The sequence below is a fragment of the Octodon degus genome, unplaced genomic scaffold (assembly GCF_000260255.1).
Source record: "Octodon degus isolate 3935 unplaced genomic scaffold, OctDeg1.0 scaffold00089, whole genome shotgun sequence".
Taxonomy (NCBI): domain Eukaryota; kingdom Metazoa; phylum Chordata; class Mammalia; order Rodentia; family Octodontidae; genus Octodon; species Octodon degus.
The window spans coordinates 8,235,891-8,257,393 of record NW_004524665.1 but is presented as its reverse complement, the minus strand read 5'-3'; the positions used below and the strand labels follow the sequence as shown (position 1 = coordinate 8,257,393).

The 21,503-nt window shown below is 51.2% G+C and overlaps 1 protein-coding gene across 2 annotated transcripts; it reads right to left on the bottom strand.

Moving 5' to 3' along the window:
- Positions 1–2,587: 2,587 nt before the first annotated feature.
- Asb1 (ankyrin repeat and SOCS box containing 1) lies at positions 2,588–19,560 on the bottom strand. Of its 2 annotated transcripts, none has more exons than XM_004637349.2 (5): positions 19,431–19,560; positions 15,573–15,714; positions 14,544–14,846; positions 8,737–9,122; positions 2,588–7,335 (listed from the first exon to the last, which is right to left on the bottom strand). In XM_004637349.2, exons 1-5 carry the CDS (start codon positions 19,477–19,479, stop codon positions 7,208–7,210), a joined length of 1,008 nt encoding a protein of 335 aa, XP_004637406.1. In that variant the 5' UTR covers positions 19,480–19,560; the 3' UTR covers positions 2,588–7,207. The 2 variants fall into 2 exon arrangements, with proteins under 2 accessions (XP_004637406.1, XP_023577889.1); XM_023722121.1 differs by lacking the exon at positions 19,431–19,560 and adding an exon at positions 16,349–16,883.
- Between the last annotated feature and the right edge of the window lie 1,943 nt (positions 19,561–21,503).

Genomic DNA, 21,503 nt, shown 5'->3' with positions numbered 1-21,503 from the left:
AAGCAGGCTCAGGAACAGGAGGAGCCACGCTCTGCAGCAGCCCTCCCAGCAATGAGTGCTGTCCCAAGAGAGAAGCCCTCACCCCCGTGGGACAGCACTAGTCCTTGCAGAAGGAACAAGCCCAAACCCAAACACCTCCAAGGGACCGTGGGGGACAGGACCTCTCCCAACCACAGCCACCCTGTCCCAGGGTCAGGCACACACTTCTGCATCACAGTGGACATACAACGGCATCTCACCAGGGCTGGAGCTTCACTCTCCCAGAGAAAACACACCAAGACTTTCCGCCCTCCTGGGGCACGGGGCCACAGCCACGCATCCAGACACCTTAACAAATGGCCAAGCACCTACCCATTCTTCTAGATCTTTCACGCTTACCATCACGAGATCGTCTGTGATACCCTCTCATCTCTAGTATCTCTATGGTCATGTTTATAAAAGTCCCTTCAACGAGCTGAGCGGTGATGGCTGTCTTCTCGTTTCCTGAGTCTGGAGGGCCAGCAATTTCCTCTTCAGAAGGCAGCAGCTCTGGGCTTTCTTGACACAGTGTCCTGGCTGGAGTCTGGCTTCACCTGGCTGGCGTGTCCAGCTCTGCTAAGGCCCAGCCGCTCCCCCTCTTCAGCTGCTCTCGACCTCCCTGTGGCAAAGTGGGACTGTTCGGTTTTCACGCGCACACCTTCCCGACAGGGATTCGCCAGGACATGACCAGGCTGGGCTCCTGGTGTTCATACACGACTGCCGTTCTAGGACAAATGTACTGATCACCACTGTCCCACACTGGTATGGCCGTGGCTTTTTTCTTGGACAACTTACTCTCCTCAGTTAGGTTCCCCAGTTTTCTGGGGAGTCAACCTTGGCTCCTACCTATGGCTTTTGTCCTATGCTAAGGAGGCTGCACAGGAGTTGGATAATGACTGCAGCAGGGGTCTAGGTAGAGCCCCGAGCCGTAGCATGGGGATCTGCCGTCCCAGTGTCCCATGCCCCCGCTGTCTCCTGAGTGTATGCTCTCGTCAATCCCTAGCAGTGTGTGCAGAACCGAGTGCTTACCACATACCAGTAAGTCTGTGTGACTTAATGCACACATAGATGATTTCCCTTCAAAAACTCAGATGTAGGAGGGGCTGGGGAGATGGCTCAGTGGAATAAGCGCTTCCCTGGCAAGCGCAAGGGCCTGAGTTCAATCCCAGGTTCCACCAAAAAAAAAAAAAAAACCTCAGAGGTAAAGGTCCACCTCTCAGTTTCTCAGGCCGCGCTGGAAAACTCCACAGCCACTCTGCTTCCTGTCCCTTCTCCCGAAGTTCCCCAGTGCTCTGACATATCACGCCAAAGTGCTTTCCCCTTCCCAAGCCAGCGTTTTACCTCACTGCAAAGCCAGAGCCCCCATTCTTAGAAATCGCGCTGTTCCCTGGCCCCATTGCCCAGCTGTTCCCTGGCCCCATTGCCCAGCGTGCACAGTGCATGGTCACTGCTTTGCCACATGCAGCAAAGCTATCTCGCCCCCATTTCTCTGAGGCTGGAGATATAGCTCAGAGAAATCTGCTTCACTGCCTGCCAAGAGTGTTTTACATGCCAAAGGCTGAACAGGGCACACCCTTTTGGTCTTCACTGGGTTGAGGAGCTGCAACCATCCAGCTGGGGGGTGGGGGGGGGCTAGTGTTGAGGGGAAGGATAACCTACTTTTTTAAAAGGCCGCCTCCAAAGCTGTCTCCCCCTCAGCTGCTTCCAGAAGGACCCGAAACTGCCAGTTCCAGTGCTTTTGGCAACTCGGATTCTCACCTGTTCCCGTTTTTTCCTATAATGCAATGTTCTTGGGTGCTTCTAAAATCAGTATTCATCTATTTCCTTGAAAGGTGTCAAATTTTGTAGCTATTTTTAGTTGTCCTAGTGTTTGGGCTTTAAAAAAAAAAAAAAAAAAAAATCCTGTCATTTCAATGAAACTTTAAGAAGATTCAATGGAAAAAGACCAGGTTCAGCCCCGTGGCTGCTGGCACAAGCGGCCTTTTTTCTGAGACTCCCAAGTGCTCACCCCAACTGCAGAGCCCTGCCGTGGCAGCTGGAGGGCACTGACAGCAAGGGACATGGCGGCCTGGCCACTCACAGCCAGGCTGCTGGAGGCAGAGCCTTCCCCACAGGAGAACAGAAGGCTTTGAGGTGTGAAGGTGGCACCTGGAAAGCTGGCAGGGAGACACACCGGGAGCCACCAGGAAGGAACAGGTGCCTCCAGTCCGCTCATTCTCCCCTCACCCTCCCTGCCACCCAAGTCACAATAACCCAAGGGCCACGAGACCTGCACACTGCCGCCTGCACTGCCGTGTCACTGGCTGGAAAACTGGGATAGGGCTCAACTCTGCTGGACCAGATACCACAGCCACTCTGAAGGGGGCCATCAGGCAGTGTGAGCTTGTGTGACATGCTGGGTCCCCGGGACCCAGAGCATCAAGAGGACGGGAAGGCATGTGGAAAGCCCCGCTGTCTACTAGCCAGTGTCCACAGAGCTAGTCCCTTCTTGCCCATGCACACCAAGCTTTCGCACTCAACCCTTCTCGACACTGAGAACACAGACCATAAAAAAAGGCACTTGGGGGAAGAGAGAACAAAAGCATTTATTAAAGTTGTAACAACAGACCAAAAATATCCATCACACTTTAGAGAGCTCCTTATTAGGCAGAGGGCAGAAACAGTGCTGCTCACAGCCTGGCAGGGAAACGCGCTCCTCACCTCAGCAAGGGGAAACAGGGTCTGTCTTGTGGCAGCACCCCCTGCAATGTGCCCCCAGCCATGCAGGCCCCAGTATACATTCGCCTTGCACAAGCAATACCCAGCAGAATCATGAAACTGGGCAGCCACAGCAGGCACAGCTGGGAACCACTGGCAAAAGGACAGCAGTGAGCTGACCCCCACACACAAGAGCTGAGTTCATAAGCGTCACGCTTACATAGTTTATGCACAAGTATACGTTACAGGGTGTTGTCTAAGAGACCTTGAAATCAAACAATTTAGGAAAAACGGAAACCTGTGCATCTGGACATGGGGTGACCCACATTAAGGCAACAGAAGTCCCCACCTCCCTCCCTCAGCCCTCATCCAGTCATCAGCCCGGGCACCCCAAGGCTCCACTCCTTCGGTGGGACTGTCCTGGGATGCACATGGGGCCCACTGCCTTTATACATGCCTATCAGTTGCTTCACTGCATAGGCAGGGAGTGAGACTCGGAGGATGAGTGAGGGCTGGATGGGGAGTGCCATGGTCAGCAGAGATACTGCCAGGGGTCAGTGTGTACTGGTGGACAGCCAGACCAAGAAGCCAGTCTGGGGGCTGAGTGGCAAAGGGTGGGAAGGCCAAGTGGGGCAGCAGGTGCTTGCAGTCCCAGTTCAGCCAGCCATCCCAGGCCCACGTAGGTTCCACGGGCCCATGAGAGAGCACAGACCTCATCAGCTGCCTCTCCTGTGATGAAGAGGCCGGTCAGCGGGCCCAGGCAGGGCTGTCTGCACCAGTCCTCAGAGCTGTTCCTGTGCTACAGGAAGTGGAAATGCTGCCGTACCCTGCCCAGGGAGCAGCACTGGCACCTCCCAAAGCAACTGCACTGCGCCACCCCTGTCAATGGCCATCTAAAAGTGGCCACTTTTGTACCACACGAGAAGTAAAATCAGTGCCTGTGAAAGTATCAGTAACAGCACTGCTGAGGCCCACAGAGTCACATGAGGAGGAATGTACAGCAATTCTGCCAGGACATGGTGCTGAGCCGGGGTGAAGGACGCTGGCAGCACCACCGCTCTCCACCAGACCAACCTCACAAACCACTTCCACATGGTGCACAAGCCAAGAAAACAGGAGGGCAGCCTTCCCAGGGACCCAAAGCACCTGCACTGCTTCCACATGGCATAAGGGAAGACAAAAAAGAAAAGTGAACTATAGTAAGAGGCAGGCAGCTGGCAAGCTGGGGAGGACCATGTGGATCCCTGGGCCTGCAGTGGCTGAGAACAGGGTAGGAGGCCAAGGACTGAGAAAGAGAAGAGGTCAGGATCCATAACAGTAGACAGCAGACAGCAGGCAGTGGGCAGCCATGCCTTCTTGCTTGTGGTTACTTGCTGAGTAACTCTGACTGCAGGAAACATTTGCCACGCTGACCTCCACTGCACCTGCCACACACGTGGGCCACGATGACTACAGCCACCCACGAGGCCATGGTCCCCTCCCAGCCCTCCCAGCACCTCACAGCCTGAGGTGCTCTCCACACCTGCCCTCTTCCTGGCCCGTGCTGGCTGGATGCTGCACTTTGTTCCGTGAACTTTCATGTGAAGAAAAAGTCATTTAAGAAGAGAAAGGAAACACAGCGATGGCACTAAAACCTGGTAAGAGAGACACAGCTGCCACTGAAGAGCGGCGAGCTACCATCTTAATAAGCAAACACATCTTGGTTCAACTTACCTAAATTCAAAACACCAAAAAGCAAGGCAGAATATAAGTAACTACATAAATAACATGAGCGAAGAAATAAATAACATAATTGAAATGAAAACTCAGTATGTCTGGTCCCAATGGGTTTCTGGAAAGCCATCTAAAAGCCCTCACCCAGGACTCCAAAGCTCAATCCCCAAGGATCACTGCCACCCACTCGGCCTGCCTGGCGCCTCTGTTCACAGCAGCCAAGACCCGGCCACAGGACTGCTCAGTGGGCAGCAGCTTCCCTGGGAGTGACAACACACAGACACCCAAGAAGGTCCAGCCTCAAGGCCACCTGGAGGCAGCAGCCACAGCAGGCACCAGACTTCCTCGCTCTGTGGGCCACAGGTACACAGGGCTTGCAGCCTGTTTTCATAAACGCCCCCACAGACAGACTTACTTCCAGTCCTGCAATGTCTTTAACAAATGGAAACAAAGAAGGCTTAGTAAAAAGAGTAGCACTAGGAGAAGGCAGAATCTCTGCCACTAAAACTGATTCAGAGCTGCCAGCTGTTAAGCTTAAAACAGGAGTCTGAACAGCAAAGTTACTGGGATTCTAAAATCTGAGCAAAGAGGCAATGAACATGTCCAGCAGACCTGCAGAGGCACATGCCAGCGGACAGCTTCCAGCCTCCAGCCTGGTGCATTCCCTCTCAGATGCATCCTCTCCCCAAACAGGCCTGGGTACGGCCCAGAAATGTGGACAGAGCCAGGCCATTCCTCTCTGTACTGTGGAAGTGGCCTGAGACCTCAGAGCCAGCCCAGCGGGCACAAGGGGGTACAGCGCCACCCTCAGCTTCCTGGTCCGTGCAGGGAGCCCACCAGGTGCAGGCTGTGCAGCAAGCCCAGATCAAGCCATCCCGCCTGGGCAGGCCCTGCAGAAGGCCCGGGAAGGCAGAGTGCATATCCCACTATGCAGCTCACCTGGAGGAAGCCCATTCAGTGGGCAGTGTGAAGAAAGCTGCCCAGAGTCCCCCACAATACAGAGTCTATATTGTGAAACAGGAGAATCCTCTCGGGTGATGAGGGCCCCCAGCGTGGTTGGGGCCCCATAGGTGGCTCAGCCCTCCTGAGAATCCTTCCCTAACTCCTCAGAGCTGCTGGCCCACCCAGAGTCCAAGTCTGGTTCTCGGCCTTCTCCAAGCACAAGGAACATGCCACACCCCTCTCCTGGCCACAGTGCCCTCATCTTGCAGCCACTGTCCTCTCTCCCATGAAGTTCTCCTGATCTCAGGAGCTCAGCAGCGACCCCAAGCCCACCAGCCCCACTCGTCATTGAACAACACCCCACTGAATTACCCACCCTTCTGAATTGCCACCCTCACAGCCGTCCGTGCACAGCACCTACAGAGGCAGGTGTGAGCTCAGTGTCCCAGGGCAGCACTGCAGGACACTTGAAGGCCAAGCACTGCCTGGCTGGCAGCCATACAAAAGAATTCTTAATGGATAAGAGTATCTGTGTAATTTCTACAAATTATGTTTCTCTAATGGCAAAGACAGTCTAAACCTAGCTTTGAATCTGATTCTAAAGCACACCTGAAGTTCAAAATCACCACAAATCCACAGCCCTGAGACTTCAGCCACAACGCAGCCTGAGCAGGCACTGAGGGCGGGCACTGCTGATGACCTCAAAGCTGGCCACACAGCCCTGGCCTGTGATGACAGCTTGCCTCTTTCCCCACACCCCAGGGAAAACCCTGACTTCACTCCTCTCACCAATGCCAGGGGCAGCTACTGAGACACTCAGATCCTGACAGTGAAGTCAACCAATCGCAGCTGCCTCATCCACTGGACACCAAGCAATTACAGGCACCAGCACCCCAATCCCCAAGGGCCAACTGAGCTCCTGTTTTAGAGTAAGGGACGGATAGAAGACAGCACCTCACTGTCCTCTAGTCCAGCCACACTGGCAGTGAAGGCTGTGGACCGGTCTGAGCCTGGAGGCAGTCACGTACTGGCCAGCTCTGTGTGGGTCTCCTCAACCCACCCGCATCTGGAGCTCCCTGAAGTAAGTGGTAGGGAACTCACAACACCTGCTGGTGTGACACAAGGCGCAGGAGTACACAGACAGGTGTTGCACTGCAGAGCTCTCTGCTTGTGACCTCCACAAACTGAGGCATCACCAACAGTCTATGCAGCCAGAAAACCACCCTGGATGGAAGACAGGGCCCCCAAAGAAGGCCGAACAGCAGGAAGGGGTACAGGTGTGCATGTGTTTGTGTGCACATGCGCAAGTGTGTACTGGACACGCTGCTTAAACCCAGTAATGGGAAAAACTAGCCAGCTCAGGAACTGCACTGCTAGTCCCTCCTTTTTGTCCGTAACCAAAACTCCTTCTTCATTTAAGTATCAGGTTTAATAGAACAATTAAATTGCAAAGTAGAAAAATAAATAAAAGCACAATTCTAGAAAGTGCTAGGAGTCTTCCCTACTGGGGACATCAGCAGCCCTCCAGCCTGGTAAACACTTGCATGCATGTCAAGGTCCACTTCAATAATAAGCAACGGCCAAAATCCCCAACACAGATACTCAGGAAAAATGAAATCAAGTTCTGTGTGAGTCTCTCAGCGACAGCGACCCAAGAGCTGTGCACTGGCCCAAGCACCTGAGGAGGAATTCCAGTCCACGGGAAAAAGCCCTTTCCTCTTCAGCAGCCAACAGTCAGGCAGCAGCGGCAGGACACGGTGCACAGGATGCAAGCAGGGGCGCCAGCATTTGTTGTGGTCACCTTCTTCCTCACCTCAATCTGCTGCTGTACCTAATTCTACTCATAAAGTAGAAACTTTTTAATGGGGTCCGGCAGAGGCAGCGAGGGGATCAGACGAAGTCGGCGTTTGCCAAGCGCACTTCTCACAGCCACACGGCACATATGTAGCAAGGTCCTGGGAACACCTGGAGAGCCATGGAGAAGGAGACAGAAGAGTCAGGTTAATGCCTGTCCTCACTGGAAGGAAAGGCACATGTGCCAAACAGAACTGCACTGGTGCTCACCATCAGGGTGGCAGTGTTGTGGCACAGCTGGTTAACCAAGGAGCTGCCTTTGTGACAGCATCTCCTCCCTACACTATGCTTAAGGACCCAGACAAAGAAACAGGACCTGGCCTAAGAAAGCCTGCAGGTTTGAGCAGCTAACCCTCGCGCTACCCATGGCCCAAGCTCCAAGGGGTCCAGGGTGCAGACTAACAGCCCTCAGTGGGAGCAGCCTGATGACCGGACCTCAGGTTAGATGACACTGCCAAGGGCCTACTTGCCAGCTGGAGCAGAGGATGACACTTAGTCGTGACTGTGTCCGGTCCCGATTGCAGCAAGGTCCCCACTATCATAAGCCAACTACTTTTGCAGGAGCTAAAGAATACATTTCATCGAGTAAATCCAGCAACAAAAAGTAAATGCAGCAACAAAAATGCACAGAAGCTAGAGGTTAGGGTCTGCACAGGGCCCACAGGACCCAGGCAGGACGTAGAGGTGCAAGGTCACAGAGGACACACACATCTCTCCTGAATCCCAGAGGATCCTGGTAACGTGGTCATGCTAAGGGGAAGTTCCAGGACTGCTTGACAGCTCAGTGGACTAAAGCACCTGCTTCAGCAGAGCGCAGTGGCCAGGGTTTGATCCCCAGTGCTCCATGCTGGACTGCCCGCAGGCACGGACATGGCAATTGAGACTGGGCGTGGTGGTGCATGCCTGTAATCCCAGCACTTGGGAGCTGTAAACAGGAGAATCACTATGATTCTGATCTACGTAGTAAGAGCCTGAATACCCTGTAGACCCTTCCCTAAATACAGAAAAAAAAAAAAAAAAAAAAAAAAAAGGGGGGGGGGTGGTTTCCAACTTTCCTGCTATTGATTAATCCTTAACAAAATCTTTCTATACAAGTAAGCAAAATATGGGTTTATTCTAACCAAAATCAGACACATCACACAAGCCAAAGTCACGGCATGTGAGTGCGCCTGAAGGGAAGGAAGGAACCACAGAAACAGCCTGGAGACTGCACAATGTATCATATCAAGTTAGTCTCTAAGCCTCTGGGGCCACACAGTAGAGCAAAGTGTGAAGAGAAGATGATTCCAGGAACTCTGGGAATATACATGTACTTCTACAGACTGATACCAACTCTGGGTATCAGGCACTGCAAAAGGCAAGACCAATCTGAACAGCCATTTGGGAAAACTGGGAGTTCTAAGAGGATTCTGGCCAAGTGTGCATTAGCTGGGTTGTTTTCACTCCTACCATATCTTGGTCATTCCATCAGTCCTGACAAACTGCAATCAGAGCTGAACACCGCCCACTTACTTCTGGCCTCTTTGAAGACCTCCAAGGCCTCGGGGTCCACCTTCCTTCTGCCTCTCAACTCTGTGCTCAACAATTCCCACTTCACCAGGTTCAGGTTGGCTCCAAACTCCACGAGCAGGCTCACGAAGGCCGCCTCACAGCCGTGACGCAGCACAGCATCCATGACACAGCCAGGGGAGCCCCTGTAGAACTCCTGTGTGTTGACAGGGCCATTGCAGTTGAAGTCAGGGTTCGCCCCAGCCTGTAGGAGCAGCCGGAAGCACTGCAGGTTGTGGTAGGCCGCACTGATGTACAGGGGACAGACCACCAAGGAGGTGAGACGTCGTGAGAAAGGGGGCCTGATGTCAGGAGTCAGGTGGTGGTTAACGTCCACATCAGCCCCATACCTGCAGGAGAAAGGAACATCAAGCCTGGTGAGCACCAACCTCAGTCCACCTGGTGGCCCACCCTGCACTTAGCAGGTTCTGTATTAAAGATATGAATAATTGTGGACCAAAAATATTTAGAGGGCCAGCCAAATAGCTCAGTGGATTAAAGCACCTGCAAGCAGGCACAGGAGCCAGGGACTCAAACCCCAAACCTGCCGTGCCAGCCCCACCTCCTGGGCATGCCGAGACATCAATTGAGACTGGGCATGGTGGCACGCACCTGTAATCCCAGCTCTTGGGAGGCTGTAAACAGGAGAATCACTACGAGTCCGATCTAGTAGTGAGACCCTGAACACCCTGTACTTCCATCTGAACCCTTCCCTAAAATACACACACACACACAAAAAGGAAAAAACTCTGTACTGAACCTGCAGAGTCATTCTCTGGACATTCCCTAGGCCACACAGCCTGACAGTTATTTACACAACATCTGCATTAGATTAGGTCTGATAAGCAATCCAGAAACACTTTAATGTACAGGAGGTTCTACGAGTACAGGTTCTCTACACTACTACCCCATGTTTTGTAAGGAGCCTGGGTGCCCTCCAACAGTCCTGAGGAGTCCTGACACCTTTCTCCCACATGGAGGGATGACTAAAGCTTCACTACTGCCAGCAAAGCAGGCGACATCAAGAATGAGGAGTCCGCTCATACTTGCAGACTATGTTCCACCAGGCACAGAATGAATCCCCCACTTAGGGAGCTGAGGCAGGAGGAGTGTCCCAAGTTCAAGGCCAGCCTGCACTAAATAGTAAACTCAAGGCCAGCTGGGACTACATAGCAAGACCCTGTCTCAAGAAAACAAAAACAAAAAAAAAACCCAGTCATTCCAAGACTGCTCAAACTAGTGTACAGAAAAAGAGTGAAAATGTCCCAATTTATCTTATGATGAATTAGCATATTAATCCCAACACATACCCAAAACCAAACCAAAAAGAAAAACTACCAACTATTTCACTTCTGAATATCAATTTAAAAGTCTTCCATAAGGTAGTAGCAGAGAGAATCTGAGTATGTACCAAGCTGAACACATACCAAGAAGGCCATGGGCATGACTGGGGGGGGGGGTCCTTCTGGTATCAGAAATTCTACTGGCACAGCTCATCAGATGAGAGGCACTAACCAGGAAAGCTCTGATCTCTGATCCTCTCTACAGACACTGGAAGAAAGGCTCAAGACTAAACTCAACACTTTCACATGATTAAAAATAAAGAAACAGGGCTGGTGAGATAGCTCAGCAGTCTAAAGCGCCTACTTAGGCAAAGGCTCAGGACTGCAGTTCGATCCCCGGCACCACATGCCTTGCCAACCACACCCCCAGGGGGGGCTGAGTTGGTCACAAAAAAAAAAGGAAACAGAAACTGATGGCTACCAGTGTCTGGAGTCACCAGGGTGTTAAGTGTGTCCCTGTCCTCACATCTTCCCTCCTCTGAACACCTGTCCCACAGACTTCAGCAATGCTGTTAAGCGAGAGAGCAATCTGATCAGTGAGGCTGGAGAAAAAGAAGAAAAACATTCCTCTACTCAAAGAGTACACAATGCCTGCAAAGGCCTAACCAAGCCATGGAAAAGTAACTAGCAATGACAGAATTTAAGCAGCAGGTTGAGCAAGGCATGGTGGCTCATGCCTATAAGCCCAGTATTTAGAAGGCTGAAGCAGGAGGATCACCACAAGTTCAAGACCAGCCTAAGTGACACAGCAAGTTCAAGGCCAGCCTGAACAGCATAGTGAGACCCTGTCTCAAAATGCCAAAAAAGCAGCTGGGGAGATAGCTCAGTAGAATAATCGCTTGCCTGGCAAGTGCAAAGGTCTAAGTTCAATCCCCTGTTCCACCAAAAAAAAAAAAAAAAAGGCCAAAAAAAAAAAAAAAAAGTAGCAAGTTGAAAAAATGTTGTTTTCACTCACGCATAAAAACAAAAACAGGGCTGGAGAGATGGCTCAGTGGTCTAAAGCACCTGCTTGGAACAAGCTTGGCAAAGCACAGGGACCGCGGTTCAATCCCCCAGCACCACATGCCAGCCAGCCGCGCCCCCTGGTGGGCTGAGCTGGCCACACACGCGCGCACACACACATACACACACACACACACGCAATAAATAAATGTTAAAAAAAATAAATAAAAGGCTATAAAAAAAAATAAAAACAAAAACAAATTTAACAAGGTGGAAAAGAAGATCCTTTTATGAAAACAAAATATATGATACATTCTGGCATAAACATCACAATAAAGGCCCACAGTTTGTAGAAAGAAAAATGATAAAATATACTAAAGCTACAAAAGCAGGCCTAAGAAAAAAGACATACCAAAAATATGGTAAGAAGACTCAAGGAGCTACAAAGGCAAATTTCCCTAAGCCGATCTCATAAACAAAAGCACCATCCCTGACAAAGCCCACTACACATAACATCACTGGAGCTCAGTGAGCTGACTACAACACCATAAGGAAGCAAAGCAACCGTGGGGAGAGAAGCTCACTCCTCGGGCCACAGGAGAGGACAGATGGTGCTGTCACCGGACAGCACAAGGGCGCACTGGACATAAATGCACAAATGAAAGACATGAGCTGGGGGAACAAGACACACACTGGCTACACAGCACCTCCCACAGGACACAGATGAAAGTGGTGGACCGTGCAAAGCCCCAGCACCAACCTCACTAAAGGAGCAAGACCTCGGGCGGTGGGGAGACTTCTCAAGACCTTGGATAGAGTTGCGGAGACAGTAGGCACTGTTGCTCTGAGTACACACTGGGCGTCGACAACAGGCCCAAGCAGACTCACAAGTCCTGTCATCACTTGGATTTCCTAGTACGCAGTTTTGTTAGGGTTTAGATCTATAACTATTAAGTCACCCCAGAGCTCACACACTCATAGGTGAGGCCCTTGGAAGGTAGCTGGATTACAGGGACTTCCAGCTGGTCAAGGACTTCAGGCTGGCAGGCCACTGGGAAGCGCTGTGGGGGGCACGGCCTAGAAGGGCACAGGTGCTGTGCCTCCTCCCTACCTCTGCCTGGACCCTTCTGCTTGGACCACTCTGCTTCCATCACTGTGCCCTCTGCCTTGTAGCCTGCAGGTGTGGGCTTACGGACTATAGCGTGCAAAGCAATACACCTCCCATCCTCTAAATCCCAGTACTCTCCCAGGCACAGGTAATGGCTGAAACAGTTTTTACCTCTTTCTCAGGGCCATGTCTGCAATCAGTTTATAATTTTGAGAAATATGACAATCTAGTATTAGCTGGGCTGTGGGGAAAGCAGTCATTCATCCACCCCTAAAAATATACTGAGTGGGATACAGTCAATTTTAATCTTAAATATTTCATAATTTCCCTATTGCTGTTAAACCTCCAGCAAAGAACCAGAGACAGCGGGATAAATTACTTTCCACCTATAGAGAAATAACACCTCACCTTTCACTCTAAAACATCTACAAAGAAAAAAAATCACCAATAACCAAACAGAGGTAACTCAGTGTGACAGAAAATGATAACCATGAAAGAGAGTCCTCCCCAGAGAAGAGATGTGGGGCACACAGCTGCCAAACTCAGATGACACCACTGGTCCAGGTAATCACTCTGTCAGTCCTATTTCAAAGCAGTCACCTTGGAACTCAGAAAACAGAACACTACCCCACAGAGTAAAACCTGCTCTTGTATGTCGTCCTCACAGCAGCGTCCTAGGCACTGGGAAAGGCAAGGACAATTTGGCGGTTTTCAAGAAGCACATCTGGACATTCACGGCTCACAAGCAGGCCACGGGCCACACCTGGAGCTATGCATGGTGAGACCACAGGTCAAAAGGATTTCTGGACCAAGCAAGGATTACACAGACTGATCATCCTAGGATCGGTGCATACTTGGGAATGCTTAGGAATCTACGGCTTATGTTATCCAGCAGCACAACTGCAACTTACATGGCTTACACCAGCAGAAGAGAAGTCCTCAAAAAGAGAAGCCTCACAGCTTTACCACTATCTAACAGAGAAAGCTACTCTCTCATTATCCTCCTGAAACCAACTCTCTAGCCACTTAGCACCCAAACTTACCAATGCATTACACAGATTATTGGCCCCCCTTAAACCATGTTCTGCACCACTGCTCATTTGCCCCCGGGCCCTGGTGCAGCCTCTACCCATGGAACCTGACCCTCTAGGTAAGGAAACAATCTCCCCCAGAGCCACCTACAAACCACACCTGCCAACCCACTGAAAGCCCCAGCCCCAGAGCTAGGGGAGGAAGACCATCTGCGGTAGAAAGTTGTCCCTGGAAACGTAGAGTGGAAACAGAACTGGTTCAAACAAGATAGAGAAATAAAGGTAACTACTGGTGTAATTATAATTAGACTGTGAGCCTTGTAAAATAGTGGAAGGGAAAAGCAAATAAGCACAGATCGTGAAACAATGACAGCAAATAAAGGGAAGAGTTACGTGTTAACAGACAAGAATTCAAGACAAATAGTTCTAAATGAGCACAGAGAACTAATTAAAATCACTATGACTAAAGCTAAGTAAGTGAAACTAGTAGTGTCTGTCTGGATGACAGGCACAACTCACAATCAACATCCTTTATGAACTCAATTAGAATCAAAATGTTTAAAGCAAAAATGACTGGAAATGCAGAGGGGAGCAGAGTGAGGTTACTGATGAGAAAAACCTCAGGGGACCCAGGCTAAGGACAGCACTACACAAACACAAACACCTTGGTGCTGTGCTCTGTTCCAAGCGCTTACAACCATGTCCTAAACATTTACAAATAACAGCTAAAAACTTAGACTCTTACAAATAGAAGCCGTGTGACCCACATTATCTGAAAACAATGCAATAAAATTAGAACCTGTATAAGTTTATACTCCATACCTCTAAGACCAAAGAGGCAATCAACTTCAACCCTAACTACTTACAAAGTAAAGAAGTTTAGGTTATAGCCAAGGCTGTATTCCAATGTAAATTAATAACCCATTTGTGGGCTGGCCAGCAGACTAAAGTGCCTGGATCCCTGGTGTGCCTTGCCAGCCCTGCCCACAGGGTGTGTGGAGAGGCGATTGAGACCAGGCATGGTGATGCACAACTGTAATCCCAGCACTTGGAAGGCTGAAAACATGAGAATCATGAGTCCGATCTACATAGTGAGACCCTGTAGATCCTGTCCTATATACAGAAATAATAAAAAATAAAAATATATAACCCATTAGTTGTGCTTACATTATTAACCAAATAAGCAGTGAACAAGCACTTGACTCTCCGAGTGAGGAACAAATAAAGGTACAAAGAGGCAACAGTGAATCAGTCACCTGTCCAGGAAGAGACCCAGCAAGTGAAGACACAAGTCTTTCCTAAGGCAGCTGGGCAAACCTGTGGCGGCAGGAGTCTAGGCACACTGACCTGATGAGGGCCTGCAGGATGTCGGCCCTGCCCACCCGCGAGGCATGGTACACGGGTGTGCTGCGGTGGTGCCGGCTCCCGTTGGGGTCAGCACCAGCCTCCAGGAGGATCTGGGTGCTCTCCAGGTGCCCGTTCACTACAGCCACATACAGGGCAGTCTGCCCCTTCACATCCACCAGGTCCACCTCAGCGCCCTTCCGGATGAGGAAGTCTACACAGTTGCCATGGCCCGCAGTGGCTGCAATGCGCAGCGGCGTGCAGGGCAGCCAGCCACAGCACCAGACGGACTTCTCATTGATGCGGCTGCAGGGGACAAAGGACAGGCATGACAAGTAGTCGCAGCTCTGCCTCCCAACACTGGGGGCAGTCACTTAGGTCAGTCATACTCAGGTCTAACAAGGTCCCCAATCGCCCTTCTTTCTGAAGCGTTCCCCATCTTCTTGCTGGACCCACCAGGGCAGGCTCTAAGAGTCCCACTCCAAGACAGGGAAACCTGAGGCTCAGGCAGGAAGATCAGCACCAGAACTGAGACCTCAGACTCTGAGCCTTCCTGAGCGATCCCCCCTCCTCTCCAGGGCTCTGGAGGGCTGGATGGGCAGCATGAAAGGTGAGGAGCTGGGCCGGGCCCCAAGGCCCCTCCCCAGGGTCACCTGTGGAGGCCTAAGGCTGGGGTTCTTTGTGGGCCTCCTCCTTCTTGACATGATTCAGTGACCACCACACCCCCTGGCCCAGGCCCTGGCCCTGTGAGAGCCAGGGGAATCACTACAGTGGTCCAGGAGCAGCAGCAGCAGCAGTGCGCGGCAGCAGCAAGACACTACCTAGCACCAGCTGGTGGGGAAGGAATCCACAGACTGCAGACCAACCCTTTCGTCACCAATGATGCTGCCAGAAAAGACGAAGGTGAATGGCGGGGCTGCACTGGAACCAGGTCCCCTGGCCACACTACATGACCAGCTCCTGAGCTCTGGTGGGGCTTCTTTGGGTTCCTCCTTGTCCATGAACCTCCGCTTGGCAGGGCCACATGCTCACCTCTGGTAGCTCTCCTCCTGCAACAGACTCCTAAGCGTCTGCAGGTCCCCCACATAGGCTGCATCATGGAGTCGCGTGTCCTCACAGTGCTCCAATGGGTGGTCACAAAACTGCTCCCTCAGCCACTCCTTCAGATGAGGACCTGCACTGAAGAGAGGGGCTCCTGTCAACACAGGGACCTGCCCACAGCCACTACCTGGGGGCACCACCTGCTGCAAGCCTCCTCTGCCAGCGCCAAGATCCAGGCTGTGGTGCTATTTACCACACTAGCACAGTCCTGACATCAAGCACTAAATACTGTTAATGTAAAAGAGGGTTGGACCCAGGAAGAGCAAGCCACCCTACTTCACAATATACTCCAAGATATTAAATAGTGACCAAACAAATAAGGCCTGCATCCAAAAAATACCTAGCATGTAAAAACTTTAACTGATCTCAAGAATATCAGTACATATTTAAAAACTGGGAAACATGAAGTGCAAGGTCCTGGGTCCAATTCCAGATACCAAAAAAAAAAAAAAAACAATACAAAACAAAACCCTGGGAAATATAAAAAAGAATCATCATCATCTCCTTCAGTACAAAGAGACATCTGATGTGTCAAAGGCCAGCCAAGGGCCAGATGGCCATGGTGGTGCACAACTGAGACTGGAGGATCACAACTTGCGGCTCAGCCTGAGCAATTTAGAGAGACCCTGTTTCAAAAATAAAATTTTAAAATAGGGCTGGGAATGTAGCTCAATGGGAAGGGAGGGAATGAGGGAAGGACAACTCACCCCCTAGTTTTCTTCTCTCTCTTGTTATCTCTGTCACTCTCTTGTCTTTCTTTGTGGTCCTAGAATTGAACCTTTGAGGACCATAGCATGTGGGAGGCTTGGCTCCCCAAGGTGGCAGTCGCGGGAGACAGTGTGGACCTTTAAGAGGTGTGGCCTTGAGGATAATTGCAAGGGAGGGTCCAGCCTTCAGAGGGACTGAGGTATGTATTTCCCTGGGACCCTGATTAGCTCTTGCTGGTAGCATTACAGGATCCCAAGCCCAGCCCTCCACTTCTAATGTCTTGTTTGATCTGATAATGAGCACCTCACCACTGCTAACTCCTAGGAGGTGACACAGAAAGAAGCCCCCTCACCAGAGCCTACACCATGTTCTGTCTCCAAGACTGCAATAATCCTCTTTATAAAGTTAGCCTGCCTCCGGCATTTTATAAAAAAAATGAAAATGGACCAATACAAACAGTAAAGCTAACACGGTAATCCTGTGCTGTGCAAAAGTTACGTGTTAATAAACAGGAAAACTAAAATACACACATATAAATCAATCCTAAATCTTGAGGGTACTTGACTGACTTTATCAGGTACAAAAGTTACATTTCTTGTTATATAGGTCTTGCCTTATCTTGGTCTTAACCACCCAGAAGAAAAGTATAAAAACGAGGTATATAAAGTAAAGCCATATTAATATGATGAGCTGTAAAAGGCTCAAGTCAATAACTTCTGAGGGTAACCCACTAATATTATAGACTGCTAGACAGAGTTGGATTGTTTAGCTGAATTCAAACACCTATAATATTTAGATGCCAATAGAATATCCACCTCCGACAGGACTAAACAAAAAAAAGGGGGGATACAAAGGAAAGATCATTTTGTATTTATATATACAAAATAGGACAGATATACAGCTACTTTCGCTTAATTTGATGAGGTGTACTAATAGTGTTTGGACAGGATATCCTGTCTGCTTCTTGTACTATGGATAACCACTAAGAAGATGACAATGTACAATGTATTGATTCTTAAAACTGTCCTATTAATCAGCTTTGAAACTGTCTCATATTTATTTCTCAATAAAATTTATATATATACATGTATATGTATATATATGTAAATATCTAAGTCTATCTTGCCCTGTATGCTGAAAAACAATAAAAACACTAGAGTAAGGAGAAAGACCACACCAGATGCTAAGATGAGACAATTTAATAGGAGAAATTTTAAATGTTACCAATAAACAAAGTTTAATAATCTCTTCAGGGTTTTTGATAAAAATACTCTAAAATTTATTTGTACATATAAGTGAGAATAACTTTTTTAAAGAACAATAACAAAAAGAAAGAAAGAAAGAAAGAAAGAAAGAAAGAAAGAAAGAAAGAAAGAAAGAAAGAAAGAAAACGCCTGCAAGCAGGCGCAGGAGCTGGGGTTCGATCCCCAGGCCTGTCATGCTGGCCCGCCTCTGGGGCACACTAAGACGGCAATTGAGACTGGGCATGGTGGTGCTCACCTGTAATCCCAGCTCTTGGACAGCTGTAGGCAGGTGGATCACTACAGGTCCGATCTAGTAGTGAGACCCTGAACAGCCTGCAGACCCTTCCATAAAAATACAAAAAAAAAAAAAAAAAAAAGATCTACTATACTGGGTAACAGTATAGTATCAGAATACAAACAGGAACATAGTCAACTGCCCAGAAAGGCATTAGCATTATAATTCAATTTGCAATAAACCAGCACCAGTATCAGTGGATAAAAAGTATACTCAACAAATGGTACATGTAATCAAATACCTGTTTACTGGGCTCACACCACAGCCAAATCATACACATCCCAAAATACACTCCAGAAGATGAAAGGGCTCTGTGCAGGCAATTACACAGACAAGTACACATAGAGATTCAGCTTAGACTTACTGGATCAAGTCCTCACCCTGCCGTGCAACCAAGCATACAGTTACAAAGCACTTCTCTCACAAGTGGGCTTTTTCCAGATGTAAAAGTTGCAGTCAAAGATAACTGCAAGTTGGAGCTTCTGATCAGCTGCTTCAGTGGCAACATGATTACCCCAGGGCGGCACTCAAGCCTAACCTTCCCCCTCCACCGCAAGAGGGAAACAGTAAATAACAAAACAGCACCGTGAAGGGTAAAAAAGGAGCCCTGTGCGGTGCGAGGCCTGTGTTTCTCCCACAGGACCCCTCTCCACTCCGGGAAACAACGTCCATTCCTACTTTCCAACCCCTTACTCTTTCAGGAGATGGCCTGGCAGACCCTGAGATCCTAGCTATCCTGGAGTCAAAACCAAGGCAAACACAGGCCAGGATGGCAGGGATGTGTCCAGTTTGTCCTGTCCAGTATGGTCTCCCAAGCTAGGTCCAGCAAGCAGTAATTCTCAACGTTTGTTAAATGGAGGGAGGGAAACAGGTCTTTTTAAAGGCTACCTGCACCGTCTCACAAGTCTGGGGTTTTCGCACATTTAAGAGTCTGAGTCACAAACGTCGCTGTTTCTAAGTAGTGACAAACTCTTGGGCAACGCTCCAAAAGCACAGGTGGGCACGTAAAGCACCTGGCACACACGGCGAGCTGGGAAAGCACCCTGGGCAGCGGGAACCCGCCGCTCCGGGCGACCTCGCCGCGTCCGCCGCCGCAGGACCTCGTGGCGACGCCAGGTCGACCGAGGCTGTTCTGGGGGGCAGCGTGCCCCTTCCTCGCCGCCGGGCGTGCTGTGTCACTGCGAGCTCGGCGTCCGGGTCCGCGGCGCGGGTGCGGGACGGGACGGGACGGGGACCGGGACGGGGACGGGGACGGGGCGGGGCGGGGACGGGGCCGCGGCGGGAGGTACCTGGCCGACCGCGGCCTCCCGGGACCCGAGCGCTCACAGACGCAGGAGGACCCGTGTCCCATTTCCCTGGAGTCCTGGTAAACCGCACTGGCTCCCGGGACAGCGGTTAAACGGCCACTTCCCCGGGGAGCGCGCCGGGAGCGGCGCAGCCTCGAGCGGACGTGGACCCGGGCGCGCGGCGCTGACAGACCCGGCGCGGCTCCCGCGGCTCCGGGCCCCGACCCCCACCGCCCAGCGGCTGCGCCCACGGTACCTGCGGGCCCAGGCCCTGCCCGCCCGTCCGGGCTGCCGCCCTCCGCCATGAGTGCGCCGGCCCCGACCCCGGGCTCCCGCGGCCGGAAAGAGCGCGGCCCGTGACCACTTCCGGAGCCGCAGACAGGCCGGCCTCGCCGGGGACGCGACTTCCGGCGCAGGCGCCAGGGCTCCACTTCCGGCCTCCCTGTCTGACCTGAGTGCGAAAGCTCTCTGAGGAGTCCCGTCACGCTTAGACTTCTCAAGTAAGGAGCAGAGGAGTCTGGGAAATCCCGCCCTACCCGGGGGCGGAGCCTGAGTTCGTGCCCTGGGACCTCTGGTTGGCCAGGCTAGGCTCCGCCCCAGATAGGGGCGTGGTCTCTTAGGTCAAATCTGAGCGTGGATACCAGCCCTGCTGAGGTCCTGCAGCATAGCACCGTGCTCGGCATAGTTGATTTGTAATTACAGCACTCTTGGAGTTTGAGTCAGTAGGATCACCCAGTTTGAGCTCAACGTGATAATTTGGCAAATTAGTGGAAACTTGTCCTAAAATTTAAAAAGTTAAAAAAGGGTTGGGGATGTTCGGGGTTCAAACTCCCGTGTATCAGGATAGATGGAGGGATGGATGGATAATGGATGGATAGATGGATGGACGGACGGACGGATGGATGATGGATGCATGGACGGACAGATGGATGGTCGGACGGACGGATGGATGATGGATGGTGGATCGATGATGGATGGATGGATGATGGATGGATGGATGGATGGATGATGGATGGTGGATGGATGGTGGATGGATGATGGATAGTGGATGGATGATGGATGGATGGATGGATGATGGATGGATGGACGGATGGACGGATGGATTGATGGATGGATGATGGATGGATGATGAATGGATAGACGGATGGATGGATGGATGGTGGATGGATGGATGATGGATGGATGGACGGATGGATGGATGGTGGATAGATGGATGATGGATGGATGGACGGCCCTACCTAGCCACAGCCAGTGCTGCAGCACGCAATGGGGAGAGTGTGGGGCTTCTGACACTGTCCTGGGGAGGAACTCGGCAGAGTACGGGTCCTAATACAAGGGCTCCCTCAAGCTGGAGGGAACTTACGTGGGCACAGGAAGCCCTGCAGGAAGAGGTTGACCCTCTGTTGTCACAGCGCCACCTCCAGGAGGAAAAGTCCTGAGTGGCAGCCAGCCTCCAATCCAGCCTGGGTGGGCCACACGGGGGGGGGGGGGGGGGCCTGCACAGGTGCTGGGCCTTGATAAGGACACTGGTGACAGTGCATGGTAGGACTGGGTGTATCTGGCCACAGCTCCAAACACTGCATGCGTGGAGGACTGAGCAATAGATAACGGCACAGCACTTCTTGCAGCACTGGCGCCCACCTCTGAGCTACCCTGCAACCACTACCTGGAGAAGGGCCACCGGGTGACAGGAACTAGACACAGCAATCCCGCCTGAATCCCAAACAGAAGGCCGAGGAGAAGCCAGGCTCAGGGAAAAAGCTGAAGTGCTCAATTTTAGGTACACTTTACCACGATTTTTTTTGAAGATCCCAATGGAGTTGGTATGGGCATCAGCGACACAGAGGTCCCTGCCAACAGTCTCCATCCAGCGCTTCCTCTCACCAGAAAGTCACCAGTACCTCCTGCTGATCTGGCTGTTCAGGCCTCCACTATGGCTGTCTACTCCTTGTCCCCAAAAGAACTGGCCCAGTGTCCCTGGATGGTCCCACCCTGGACTCTATAATAGTCTCCTTAATAACAAAAATAAATGTCTGCTTGAGGAGGCCCATGAAGAGATCCCAACCTGCTTTGCTCTGCCCACCACAGGAGCTGGGGACACCCTGGGAACACTATGGGAGCAGGTGCATGGGGCTTGGAGCCTGCATCCCACAGCTGCACGCAGAGAGGACTCCGCCCTGCCCGGTGGCTCTGGGAATCATGTAGCAGGTGTCACCTGGGCAGAAGCCTGATGGCGTCAGCATGGGACCAAACTCCTCAGCCCTCCCTTCTTTTGAAAGAGTCCCTCAGAGAAAAACGGGAGCGTGGCAGATGTCCCTGGGAGCCCACA

Bases quoted from the DNA above. Each gene is read 5' to 3' on its own strand.
- Asb1 (XM_023722121.1), bottom strand. From the start codon at position 16,592: ATGCTACCAGCAAGAGCTAATCAGGGTCCCAGGGAAATACATACCTCA. The intron at 14,847-15,572 runs GTGAGCATGTGG...TGTCCCCTGCAG, and splicing joins CAGGAGGAGAGCTACCAGAG to CCGCATCAATGAGAAGTCCG. The intron at 9,123-14,543 runs GTCAGTGTGCCT...TTTCTCCTGCAG, and splicing joins ATCCTGCAGGCCCTCATCAG to GTATGGGGCTGATGTGGACG.